Source organism: Aulostomus chinensis, chromosome 2 (assembly GCF_037954235.1).
Source record: "Aulostomus chinensis isolate RoL2024-O1b breed Wild chromosome 2, RoL_Achi_v1.0, whole genome shotgun sequence".
NCBI classification, from domain to species: domain Eukaryota; kingdom Metazoa; phylum Chordata; class Actinopteri; order Syngnathiformes; family Aulostomidae; genus Aulostomus; species Aulostomus chinensis.
The window spans coordinates 34,444,819-34,458,979 of record NC_141321.1 but is presented as its reverse complement, the minus strand read 5'-3'; the positions used below and the strand labels follow the sequence as shown (position 1 = coordinate 34,458,979).

General features: G+C 47.2%; 1 protein-coding gene and 1 long non-coding RNA gene across 2 annotated transcripts in view; one reads left to right on the top strand and one right to left on the bottom strand.

Moving 5' to 3' along the window:
* The window catches only part of itfg1 (integrin alpha FG-GAP repeat containing 1), a 146,934-nt gene that overhangs the window by 10,966 nt on the left and 121,807 nt on the right, over positions 1 to 14,161 (bottom strand). Inside the window, exon 15 of the mRNA XM_086190675.1 lies at positions 3,504 to 3,628. Within this exon, the coding sequence (XP_086046801.1) occupies positions 3,504 to 3,628 (125 nt within the window). The remainder of the gene's footprint in view (positions 1 to 3,503; positions 3,629 to 14,161) is intronic.
* On the top strand, positions 8,622 to 13,689 carry LOC147269787 (uncharacterized). The gene is made up of 4 exons (XR_015111603.1): positions 8,622 to 8,647; positions 8,802 to 8,838; positions 8,953 to 9,022; positions 13,554 to 13,689. It is a non-coding gene; the product is annotated as an uncharacterized LOC147269787 (long non-coding RNA).

Below are 14,161 nucleotides of genomic sequence, written 5' to 3'. Positions count from 1 at the left end.
TGCTCTACTAGGAGGGAGGTTCTACACCTGCTCTACTAGGAGGGAGGTTCTACACCTGCTCTACCAGGAGGGAGGTTCTACACCTGCTCTACCAGGAGGGAGGTTCTAGGGTTCTAGACCTGCTCTACCAGGACAGAGGCAGCAGAAATCTAACATTTGCTGATGCCACCACAACTGTTTGCGTGTGTACTCCTGGTCGGACAGCAGCCTCGGTGGACGTTCCGTAGCAGTCAGTGGAGTTGTGACTTTTATTTTTTCGCCCCCCTCCCCCAATGAAATCAAAGAAACCCAAGAAAGTCTGGCTCCCAGCAACTGTGAGGGATCTCGGAGGTGGATGTGCTTTCGTGAGCGAACCGAATGGGACAACGACAGCGGTCCCAGGATACATGCTGTAACAACAGCTAGACTGCAGCAGTGCATGAGAACCCATGTATGTAAGTGTATGTAACTTATTCAAGTCCATTTGAGGGGTTACATCATGGACACGTGACATGCTAACTTGTAGACGTCCACCTGTTGTACTTTGGGACGTGCTCGTCTGGGTCTGTGTCTGTTTTCCTTCATCTGTCCAACTGCAGTCAGAGTTTATCATCAGAGCTCATTTCAGTTGCAGCGATTCTAAAAACATTTGCTTGAAGCAAAATGTTTGGCCGCAGTTCAACTTTGCACTGATTTTATTTATCAGTATTTTTCTGCCCGCAGGCAAAAACAACCAGTTATGACATCTGACATTAAAACCGACACAGAATGCATTTAACCTCTGCATACAACAGCACCCCGCCTTCTGGTGAAGCTCATCATCGGCTTCCTCCTCCACCTTTGTTCAGGCTGATTCTAGATTCTGACGAGATTTAGCCTCGGCGTGCACGACTGTGCTTGGCCCTTTTGGTGGTTGGATTTCAGACACATAAATGGAGCTCTGGGTGGGCTGTAATCATGCGGGATGAATTCATATTTCCAGTTCTACATTTCGCACAACCCAAAAGGCACTGCTCTTTACTTCTAACACTCAGTTCTTCATCAATTGAGAAGAACCACATCTCGCAGCTATTTTGAATAAGACGGCATCACTTTTTACATAACGGGTACATTCTCGCCGCCAGCCGTTGTTGCTTAGCTCTTGGAAAGTGCTGCCGTCGATGCGCGCAACTGACGGGGGAGCAGAGCTGGAGACGAGTCAGCCTCCACTACCGCTGCCTGGGAGCAGATCCGATCTGGCTGTTTGGAAGAGAAAAGTGTTCCCAAGTCTTCAGAGAGAAAGAGAGACACTCTGGTTCAAAGCCAGGGAAACTGGCACACTAAGAGAGCGAGGGAGATGGATACGGAGATGGCGGGTGAGGGAGATGGAGAGGGAGTGAGAGTGACAAGTAGGGGACTGATTAGTGAAGTAAACCACTTTGAGCAGCAAAGGAAATCCCCTGGGAGGGAGATAAGTGAACAGGAGGAGAGAGGCTCACAGAGAAAGACGGCGAGTGAATAAAAGAGGGGAATGATTGGACAGAAGATGGAAAATTTCTAGGTAGATTTTACAAAACCTCTCCTTCTCTGAAACAGAAGGAAGAAACTAATGTGGGGGAGGGAGCAGTAAAGGCCACAGCAGGGGGGATAACGAGAGAATAGAAGCAGGACACACATCAGAAAGATGGACGGAGGAACGAAGAACGAGAAAACCGATGCAGGGATTTGATCAACAGAAAGATTCAGGGCCAAACCTGCCGACTGAGAAGGAAAGTGTTCGCTTCCTAAACCTTCCCTTTGACTTTTCAAGAGTGTCTCCTCCTCATTATGGGTTTGATGGAGTTGCTCCACTGCCTAGTCCCTCTGGGAGAAAAAATATACTTGGCATAATGGGCTGCATCTTCAGGCATTCATTAATTCACTTTGTAGAGGGAATGGGCGAAGAACAGGAAAAATAGGAGGGGGGGGGGGATTACATTTCTTTGAAAAGGAAAAGCAGTGTGCAGATAGGGGACAACAAAGCCGCTTGTTTGAGATGAGTGTTCTTGGTGCATTACATCTTCGGAGTTGTGGACCGCCCCATCTGCAATTCTAATCAGCTGCTTAACAGGGACCCTGGTGCCACATGGGAGGAGGAAAAAAAGGGGCCTGTCGTTCCTAATATTTAGTATGACAAGTGCAACGTGAGGGAGCGGGAGGGAGGGAGAGAGAAACCAGAGATGAATCTGGAGATAGCAAGACAGCTGAAATGAAGAAAGCTGACATTTGAGAGAATGTAGTGCTGGGATGTGCCTGGTGAATAAATTAAAGCTCAGTTATTTACAGTATGAATACAACCCAGACTTGTATTGTGACAGGACGCGCACACGGGAAGCTCCAGTCATTCACACACCCATAGAGCTGTTTAATAAAGACGTCTGAGGCTCAGCTCCTGCATCAGTCCCCCAGGTGAGAAGATTTTACGATCCCAACAGTAGCATTCCTGGCTCTGCTTGTCGCTTCGCTCCTTCATCGATCCCACCGATTATGGGAATATCTGTTAAACATTCATTTCCATGCAGGCTACAACATCAGTTGTGTGCCTCCGTTTTCCTTTGACTACGAACATACCTCCACTTTCTCTTGAGTGCCAGCGCGTGTTTGCGTTACAGCTGAAGAAACTTGCTCAAGGCGTTCCTGAAATACTGTGCTCATGTGAGCCGATTCTGACAACCAAAATCTTTTCATCTCAGCCTTGAGTACGAGTGGACATTGAGACCACATTGGAAACCTATTCTATCAGATGTTCCACAGATATCAGCGTGATGAGGATGGAACCTGAAAGCATCATGGCTCCAGTTGAAGGAACGGAGGTGTAAAAGTCAGCAGAACCTGCCTGCATGGTGCGAGTATTCCATAACACGGTATTTTTATCCACTCACAGCACCTGAAGTGCTGCTCGGTTTGGAAGCAATGGCGCCTGTGTGAGTGTCAGGTATAGTACATGCACGTCCCTGAGTAGATTTTGGTGTTCTTGTCTGGGACTGAAGGATTATTTTGTGCTTTATATCAGATGCTTTACTGGCGTGCTCCACCCTCCCGTAGGCCACCCGTAACCTGTTCATCAGGAGTCCTTCGAGTGTATTTGGAGTCCCACCTGGCCCCATTTTAGTTGTCTGTTTATGTCCCCTTATTCCTGTCGTCTGTGTATAATTTTCCATGCTGGACTTTCAGATTTCATTTATTGGACTTCCTGATTTGTCCTCCTCTGTTAGGATTTCCTTTGTTTGAATACTCATATTTTACTCGATTGACTTTCTGTGTTGGTCTTGTTCTTTCACTGAGCCTAGGCTTCACATTTATGCTTGTTTAGTCAACACACCTGAGCTGTTCCACTGAGTTTCTAATCCAATAATAATCTGGGGGTTGAGGGGCTTTCCTCCCTGGTCTGTTCAACATGCCAGCTTGTTCAGCCTGGAATCAGACAAACCTCCATGAATGTATCCTCCCTCACATGGGCTTGTAGCTGTGCCTACGTGTCCAGGGACCGTCTCCTACTTCCTCACCATATCTCCAGGTTGCCGTGGGATTCCAACAAAAAGGTGGTCCAGGAAGTTGGCGCTGCGTCCAAGGCCCAGCACAGTGTAGGGCAGCTGGAGGGAGAAGTGAGCCGACTGGCTCAACTGACCCGCTGCACAGAGAGAAAGAGAAAAGACACAGTTTCTGGTAAGATGATTTTTTCAGGGCCATTTTGCGTCTTTCTTATGTTTGGGCACAGCAGCTGCGAGGCTTTAGAGATGTCAGGGTCAAGCTTTTGACTCAACTCAGCCTCCACTTTAGACTCAAATATTCAACTGGATTGGGCAGCACGGTGGAGCAGTGGTCCTCCCTGTGGCCCCCCATCAAGAAGGTTGTGGGTGGAGCCCCGGCTGCAGCACGGGGTCTTTCTGGGTGAGTCTCCATGTTCTCCCTGTTCCTGCTGGGTTCTCTCTGGTACTCCAGCTTCCTCCACAGTCCAAAGACATCAAGAGGGGACCAGGTTAATCCAGACTCTAAATTGACCGTAGGTGTGGCTGGGAGAGCCAATGGTTGTCTGTCTCTATGTGTTGGCCCTGCCATGGACTGGTGACCTGTCCAGGGGGAAGGCTGCTGGGATAGGCTCCACCCCCACCACCCTCAACAGGAGAAGAGGGGGAAGATGCAGGGATGGAGGGAGGGATGGGTGGATTTAGGTCCACACATGCACTTTCCAACAAGGATTAAGAGGTGAAATCCACCCATTGAACAGACTTCTATCAAAGTTGGTGCACAAATTCATGTCACCCTAAAGCAGGGGTCAAACTGGTCCAGTAAGGGCCGGTGTGGCTGCAGGTTTTCATTCCATCTGAGCAAAAGCAACACCTGATCCAACTAATGAGCTGTGAGGACACAGCTTGATTGATTTAAGTGGAATCAGGTGTTGCTTTTGCTCGGTTGGAATGAAAACCTGCAGCCACACCGGCCCTTACTGGACCAGTTTGACACCTGTGTCCTAAAGGGTCCAAGGACCCAAGGGTGTTTCTGAATGGCAGGAATGATGAAAAAAACGCATCAACGCTGCAGTGCTGCATTTTTGTCTCCCACTTCTGGCATCGACAGTTATTACAAACTTCAGTTGGCACGATTACGTCATCGACGCCGCTGTAGCCTAGCATGTGGTTACTGCTGCATCTGACCAATGGTGCAGTCACTGTTTGAGCGACACATAACAGCCCCGCAATGAAACACAATCAGGATGTTTTGAAGGGCTACAGAAGACGCCATTTTGTCCAGCTTGGACCAAGTCTCTGGTGTGTGTGCGCAGTGTGCATCCTCCCAGCAGTGAGGGAACGTCATGGCATCGAAGTCAAAATCAGACTAAGTTAGCTGATGAATGCCTCCCAGCAGGAGTTGCGCTCCCTCCACTGTGTTTTAGCATCGGCACATTTAAAAATACTGGTGAGAAACGCTCAGAGTTCATCACATCTTTTTGTATTTTGCAGCTCTTTGTGAACGAGACAGCCAATAATCTTGGCACATTCTACTGGAGTACATGTTGTTTGACTGAAGTGTCAGCTGGGTGCTTAAGCATGGACATGATCCCTGTTTTCTCAGTAATAAAGTTCTGCATAATGTAATCAGATCTACCCTCACTGATCCCGACCACCAGCCTCAGCCGTCAGGTGTAATGAGAGGAAATAGAGGAACTGCTGCTGAGACGCATCAGGAGAGATACAAATCAAAGTGAGACACCTTAAGCCAGTCCAACATGTCCTCGCTTCCTCCTCACCCAACCTCCCTCCTCCTCCTCCTCCTCCTCCATTCTGTAATCTCTCCTGCCCTAGTTGCTATTCTTATGGTCTCCTGTTTCCTCCTTTTTTCCCTCATCCATCTCTTTCTCTCCCTTGATACATCAGTCCGATTTGGCCTTACTTGTTTTGCTTACCCTTCTTCTCTTCCCTCACACTCGCCCCCCCTCCTTCAGCTGCTGTATCTCGCCCACGCCACCCAACTCTGCCAAGTGCAGCCGACATAAATCAACCTCTACGTGGTAAACAAAGAGAGAGAGAGAGAGAGAGGGAGACGGAGAGAGAGGGAGAGGGAGAGAGAGGGAGAGGGAGAGCAGAGCAGAAGAAGAGAGAAAGCCTGGAGGCAGCCAGTGATCAGAACTAATGTGGATGGACTGCGTATTGCAGGCTTTGCTTCGTTCGCTTTTAAATCTACGCCTGACCAAAGTCCAGTTTAAAAAAAACAAAAAAAAACAATGTCCAGTTCAATTCTGTCCACCTCAGCTGAACCCGGGTCAGATCAGTCCAGCTCACCACAGCTCAATATTCCACCTCGTAAATGCTCCCGCAAAAATAAAACTGACATTTTCCTGTGTTGGAAGGTGAAAAATGTATCAGCCAGTGGGCGAAAGTGACTAATTAACTCAGGTAGAACCATTAGCAGTGGATGTGCTGAGTGCATTTAAAGTCTGTGCGTGATGCTGTTGTGCTTAAGCCGGCTCTGGCCCGAGCGCTGAATACACCCATCAACCTCTGCCACCTTTTACCCAAGAAAAAGCTTTTCACCAGTTGTCTCTTTATCTCGCCAAATTTCTCTCATACGTGATCGCTCTAGGTATTTCTTTCAAGCTTTTTAGTGCTCGCTTGTTGTGAAGAGGCAGCATAATTACCTTAATCGCACAGCGCAGACGGCGAGAGAGTGGGAGAGAGAGACTGGCTGCTTCCAGCAGGAGCTGGGTACAGCTCGGTGGACATTGACTTGCTCCTGTTGGTACAAAGACTCGACCTCCAACAGACGCTGGATCCTGGGGTGTGTGACATTTACTCAGAGGCAAGTGTGAGCGAGGGAGGGCGAAGTGTTGTGTTCTATAGGGCCTGCTTACATTAAAATGCCTTTTTTAATGATCAGACTGCCACTGGACTGGACCACGTATGTTTACACCTGGTATTAATATCTCGTTTCCAGCGTCCACATGAAGAACCGATGGCGACACGATTGCGCTCTTTCCTGGTCAACCAAACCTCGTCTTCTGATGAATGTCTGCAGAAGCATTTCCAGAGGCAGGCTGTAGCAGCACCTTGGTTCCAAGAGGAAAACCTTTCATTCAGCCTATTAATGCTATTTGTTTATAAAGGATTAACCACAGGCGCCTCGTGTTCACAGCCATCGGCGATGCGGTGCTGGGAACGTGCAATAAGGTGATTTCTCATCACCAGTCACTTGTCCTGACCGTCGGTCACTTATTACCAGTCGCGGCTGCTGGAATCGCTAGATCACACTAGAATGCATCTCGTCAGGGTTCAAGTTCTGTGCTGGTGACCATGCAAAAAGTGGTTGGGCCAATCAGTGTCCTTTGAGGAGATAGGGGCGTGGTTTAGGAGTGATGACAGCGAGACCTGAGGAGGTTAGCATCAGTGCTGCCTCAGCATCACTTCTATCAGGGCTGGAGAGTGGTTACTTCTTTCAAAGAAGCGCTAACAATGCCACTGAAGGCTTTTCTCCATGGAAACCCTGCTTTTACTCGTCAGGCGACTGCTTCAGCTTCTACTTTACTTCCTTGTTCTGACTGGTTGAAGTTAGCTGGTAAATACCAAGGACCTCACGGATGGTCCTGTGTAACCGACTACCTGTCATGTCAGGTTACATCATTTCTGGACATTCGGGCTCCAGCTAACTGTTGTATAAACCCTTGCCATCTGTCAACGGTGCACTTGGCTGGAGGGCTGGAGAATTATGGTACTGTTTATAATTACAAACACAAAATCCACATGAAGGAGATACAATTTTCTGACGAAGGTAAAATGTGCCCCAGTCTGTGGTCTTCCATTACAAACGAGATGCTGGAGTCTTCTTCTCCAGATGCTGGGGAACCTGCAGGTAGAGCGCCCACCTTTGCAAAAATCACAGCATTTTAAAACGTTTTCCAGTGAACATGAAGTGGAAAATTACTACTCCACTGCTACTTTCACCCTGTATCTACCCATCTTGCAACTCACTGTTCTGGGTGATAGCTGCTCTCTGCAGAAAAAATCCATAATGGGTTGATCTAACTGTTTAATGGGCTGGTCAGAGGGAAAAAGGCAGTTTTATGTTGGCCCAAAAGGCATGTTGCCCTCTGGGGAAAGTGCCAGTCCGCCAGGAGGCCAGTCTGGCCACCACGTCTGCCAACTACACATGGTTAAAATATATCCACAACATAAAATAAAGACAAAAAGGGCACATAATTCAGCTTATTTACCTTCTTACAAAGGCCCTTAGACACCCAATAGGTGGAATGAAACCATGGAAGAGAAACAAGGGAAGGATCCTGAATCCTGAGCTGAGCGTGTTTACAGGTCCTGGGATAAAAAGGAACCCCTGATCAGAGACCCTGGAACTAAGAGACATGTAAGGATCAGAAGAAAGCAGACTGATGTCCAGAGACCGTGCAGCTTTAAATTCAGTCCACTGCCACTCACGCCGACCTTTGTCCATCGGGTTGGACAGAAGAGGATTTGAGGAGATTGTACCTTTAAGGCAGTTTGTTTTGGCATCTTTGATAGACTGCTGCTTCATGTCAGCAGGCAAGAGGTGGATGGCTGGAGTGTGCCTGAGAGTGTGTGTGTGAGTGTGTGTGTGTATGTGTGTGTGTGTGTGTGTGTCTGATGAAGGATCAAGCAGGCAGGGAGCCTGGCTTAGCATCTACTAAGTGCTGTGCGTGCGTGCGTGCGTGTGTGCACGTGTGTGTGTGTGTGTGTGTACACTGACTGTATAGAATATAGGAAATATGGCCATAACTGGTGAAGCAAAGCCATTTCACAACATGGGGAAGTTGGCAAGGAGTATTATGCAGAGCAGTGTATTTTGAGGTGTGTGTGTGTGTGTGTGTGTGTGTGTGTGTGTGTGTGTGTGTGTGTGTGTGTGTGTGTGTGTGTGTGTGTGTGTGTGTTTGTTTTCTGCTAGATCTCCACAGCAGAGCCTGAGAGGTCCTGGCAGGGAATCCCACCCAGCACACATGACTGACAGCCAACAATCCATCTTTAGAAGACAAAGCGGATCTGAACCAGCACAAGCTGTCTGTCCTGGTGTGTGTGTGTGTGTGTGTGTGTGAGCCCCATTAGATAGATTTACATTCGTGCAAAGTTCTAAACACAACTGAGATGACACAGACACACACACACAAGTATACACGTGTACATGCCTTGTGGGTGGGATACTTTTACTTTCATTAATAACACATGCACACACATGCGCGCACACACACACACGCACACCAGCATGAGCCATCCAAGCAAACTTGTGTGAACCCCTGCAGTCGGACCCTCAAGCGAACTGACACACATTTCGTCTCTGTTCAGAGGGAAGTGCAGTGTCTTGAGCCACCACGGTGTGAAGGTCTGAACCCGCTTGGCCTGGTTTAGGGAAAAGTCACGAGTTATGATACACATGAATAAACCAAACCTGCTGTAAAAGTTCCCAACTTCTCGTTTCTACTTTCACTTTTGGAAGGTTGAAGTACGACGAGTGACGGAGAGCTGCTGCTTTCACATGAGGATCGGGACATTCAGATCTGCTGCAGGTAAATATCTAAATAAACAACAGACAGATTAAAGATGTAACTAAATGTTATTTTTTTTAGTTCCGTTTACAACTTTAGAGAAGACGAGCAATGCAGAATTTTGTGGAAGAACTTCTTCATAACGAACTGTGTTGCAGAATTTCAAGTTGTCCTATTTTTGTTTCTGTTTTTGCATCCAACTACATTGACTTCATCCAGACTGCAGCTGATCTGAGGCTGTGTGCTCAACGTGTTCAGAATGACATGAACTCATCAGGTCTAGAAGCGCCGCGTCCTCAGCGTGCGATTGTTCTCACGTTTACTTACTTAAAAGAAATGAACTCAGGAGAAAATCAGATGGCTGAATAGAGACGTGGACTCAGGGTGTTGCTGAAGGACCACAAGTTTACCTCCTCGTGAGCTAAACTGTGAGAAGCATAAGGGACCAGGACACAGACAGCGAGGACACGGCTGCCTCTGAGGGAGCTAAAACATGCTAACGTGCCTGTGTGTGTGTGTGTGTGTGTGTGTGTGTGTGTGTGTGTGTGTGTGTGTGTGTGTGTGTGTGTGTGTGAGAGAGAGAGAGAGAGAGAGAGACCATCTGCTCACGTCTGATGTCATATACAGTGTCGTATGAAACCCGTCATGCTGTTTGGAGCATTCAGCCCTGGTCAGCAGGCAGAGTGACAGCAGAGCGTCTGATGCTGAATTTTGAGAAAACTACAAAACATAAGGGTTGCTACTGTGACATCAGCAATGATATTTTTATTTTTGAATTATTGTAACAAACATAACACGTTTACATCTTCGCTCCCATTCCCCAGGACCTTAAACTGAACGAAAATAAAATAAGAAAAAAATTCAGAAAAAAACCCACCCTGGTGCCTGTCGCTATAGAAACCATTTGCTCCCCTGATGGAGATAAAAGGAGCAAATTGCAGAGATGGAGGGAGGAGCCAGAAGGAACAGAAGTCTCTCTCTCTCCCCGCACACGCACGCACGCACGCACACACGCACACACACACGAGAGTGCCTCGACTGGAGAGCTCCCTTCAGTGCACACACAATGTTCTAAAGATGTGGACATTGATTTGTGACGGAAATGTGTGTGTGTGTGTGTGTGTGTGCGTGTATGTGCACCACTGCTCGTGCGCTGAGGGACCTCGAGGGGTTTTACAGTTGCGCTATCCTTATCACATCCAGTCCTGAGCTCTCAAACACAACGGCACCGAACCATGTTGACACCAGGGCCCAGATAGTGACGACTGAACTGACACTCTACGCATGTGTGTGTGTGTGTGTGTGTGTTGGGGGGGGGGGGGGGGGTGTTTAGTCGACATAGACCATAACGCAGGAGTCTTTTCAGAGGAGTCATAATAACGGCCTGTAATAAAAAATGAATGTGAACCTTCGTGTTGTTAAATCTACTCCAGTTTACTGACATCACAAAACAGAAGATGACCAAATGGAAGGGGGGGGGGGGCTAAAGTCTTCAAATGCGTAGGTTAAAACTTCTGGGAATTAATTAAAAGAACAAACTAAGATTTTATCCTTGGACTTTATCAGACGCCTTCATAGCACAATTAACTGATCATATTAGAGCAGAGTAGACAAATTAGAAACACTTTCATTCTAAGACACTGAGCCTAATTAAGCCGACAGCACCGCTGAAACCAAATGAGTTCTCAATGCAGGGATCCATCTGATGCCCGGTGCAAAAAGGCTGGCGGCCCAGCGCAGGGATGCCGCCGGCGTCCAAACTTGACAAAACAGATGAAAGAAGTTCTACCATCTTGGTGACACTTCACCTGAAACACGTTTATTTTGCCTGTCAAGAACTTGCATGTACAAGTCTTGTGCTCACAAAAACATTTTTTTCTCGAACGCTCTGATTTGTGATTACAACAAACGATCACTTCTGGCTCGGCCCTGAATGAGCATCACAAGTCAGATTTACGGCTGGAAAAAAAAACAAAAAACCTCTTTGAGGATGCAAGAAAACACTTCTTCGTCAAACTTGACAGGCAAAAAACCCCAAATCAACACATTTTGGGTGAAGAACTGTTTCAGGGATTGAAGTTTTCTAAATTTTTGAGACAAATGAGAGAGGAAAGTGTTTGTTTCTCAGACTTGTTGGACACACCGTCCAACCTGGATCCTACAGTGCCGGGACACAACACCGGGACTGGTCGTTTCCAAACACAAACCTCTTTAGAGAGGATGATTTTGGACACATCGTTGCAAACAGCTGCCTTTAGTGGTCGCAAAAGGGATTTAAGCAGCTTTGATCTTTCGTCTATTATCCAGGGAAGGAAGAAGTCCAAACCTGCTGCTAAAGATACACTTAAGGTTCTTAGATTTTCAAAGGAACAAACTCGAGGTGTACATCATGCAATCAGACACAAACAACCACACCGAAGGATGTTACGAGACAGAGAGATCAACAGGCAGGCAATGAAGGAGGCAAATTAAAGTCTGTCCATACAATTTATAGCATCTATAAAGCGGCTGCAGGGGAGCGAGATTACAGGGTCAAAGTGAAAGAGAAAAGCGACAGATAAGAGTTGGTGGAGGACCTCCTGGAGGAGAAATGCAGAGGGCAAAAACAAGAGGGAGGGAGGTGAAGGAGTGAATATGAGGGAAGAGGAAAAGCACGGTAAAGCTGATCAATACTAATTCTCCATCTCTTTGGAAGGCTACCTCTTCGCTTGTTTTTCCCCTCCACTCTTGTATTTCCCTCCCCACTCCCTTTCTTCTGCTCTCACCTCTGCAATTCTCCATCTCCTATTTTTCTCTTTCCCCATTTTCTCTCTACTCTGTGCTTTAGCTCTGTCTGCTAACCTCTCATTTTCTTCCCTTCGAACCCTTTTCATTCCTCTCATCCACCTACTCTCCTGTCTTACTCACATATCGTGTATTTAAACTTTAGCATTCATTTACTGGACAGAAGAACGCTTTATGAAGAAAGCAGCTCTGTTCTCTTGAACTTGGCTGTGTTGTGGCGTAGATTAGCAGGACACCAGGCGGTTTCAACCAACGCGCATCAGCATGACGCAGCAGGAAGCGCCATGATCGGCCTCAACGCAACTCAGCACTCACCTGATTTTCCATACGACTTCGCGTCCACGTTGTTGTGCATCATCTACATGTCTAAATCTACGATGAATATGAGTGTGTTTGAACACGCTTATCTAAAGGTTGTGTATGAATATACAATGAGTGTGCACGCCGCGCCATCGTGTGACTGAGCAGTTGCTAATCCCCTGAACTCATTAGCTTAATTGGACAGTCTGCAGAAAGCTCCACATTGATCTGGGCCTGTTATGTTTCTCCTCCCCACGAGCACTCGCTATTTTCTCCCTCTGCCTGTCACTTCTCTCTTAGATGTCCGCCTCAGATCTTCTCATCACACCAAGTCAACCCTTCCCCACTCTGGACCAGCAGGTCCAGCCTGCTTGAGCGGTGGCCTCTGCCTCAGCAAAGCAACTGAATAACATGCTGAAAAATGTTCCCTCCTCTTATTGGATGGCAAAAACTATGACAAATATGACAATAAGCTACTCCGCCTTTATAAGAATGCAGAAGCTGTCGCAGAGTCTGTCCTGGTGACATGGAACTCAAACGCCTCCAAGGCGTCGCATGTTTCCTCTTCACGGCAACAACAGCAGAGGAAAATTGTCCAGATTAAGTGGTGAGAAACAGTAATGAGGGGAAGCCTCCACCTGCTGGTCCAACTGTCCCCCTCCAGAAAGCTCTCTCTATTCTATCGATATTTTATATATATATATATATATATATATATATATATATATATTTTAAATATATTCATTTATATCTATACATCTATCCTACATCATGTCATCAGCCACTGTCCTTTTCCTCCACTCATTTCTTTCAGGACATTTTACAACAAAAGGTTTGCATAATGGGATTCAGTTTGTTGTCTCTGTATGCCATCCCCCCGGAAACTAAAAATATACATTAGAATAAATAAGTAATTACTCATAAAGATAAACTGCTCTTTATATCGAAGTGGGGAAGATGTATTTAGGAGTTTCACAGCTTGAGGGAAAAAGCCTCTGGAGTCTGTCAGAGGGTTGTTCTGCATGGCAGGATGGACGAGCTGGGCTGGGAGTTTTTAAGTACTCTGCACTGACAGGGCTGATGCTCCGTAGATGGGTACCAATGATGCTCCGTAGATGGGTACCAATGATGCTCCGTAGATGGGTACCAATGATGCTCCGTAGATGGGTACCAACGATGCTCCGTAGATGGGTACCAATGATGCTCCGTAGATGGGTACCAACGATGCTCCGTAGATGGGTACCAATGATGCTCCGTAGATGGGTACCAATGATGCTCCGTAGATGGGTACCAATGATGCTCCGTAGATGGGTACCAATGATGCTCCGTAGATGGGTACCAATGATGCTCTGGGTGGGTTTGATCACCTGCCGAAGGGCCTCCTGCCCCATGTTCAGAATGCCTTCCACAGCACCTCCATGCACACTGGCACCAGAATTTTGCAGCTGAATCGGAACCTTTCTCTTAGCAGGGATATCTGACAGCCATGATGGATTCTCTGAGGTCAATTCCCAGGAGGACCCTAAAACTGTTCACCGGCTCTTCCTCACTTCAACTCAAGTACACACAGGTGTGTTTTCCAGTCCTCCTTTCCTACAGTAACTCCGTTCATACACTGACTCCTTAGCCTTTGTCTCAATCTCTCATCATATGATAATCTTCCCCGCTCCCTCCATCTTTCAGGAAGGTGAAGGGTATGTGAAGATCGCTGGTCCCCAGTGGAGAGACTCAGACGTGTGTGTGTGTGTGCGTGTGCATGGGTGCACGTGCATATATGTGTGTGTGTGTGTGTGCCCCATCATTGCTGTTCTCTTGTAGTCTAGCTGGCTTTTCCCTGAGCTACAAGCTGCAGAATAAATACACTTTAAATGTGTGTGCGCACACACACACACACACACACACACACACACACACACACACACACACACACACACACACACACACACACACACACACACACACACACACACACACACAGCTCCCTGGCAGCACTTTGCTGCTGTTAAATGAGGAGTCTTGGGATTTGTGCTGGTAAAGCCTTTGGCTATTCTGCTCTCTGAGCTCTCCAGTCAAACA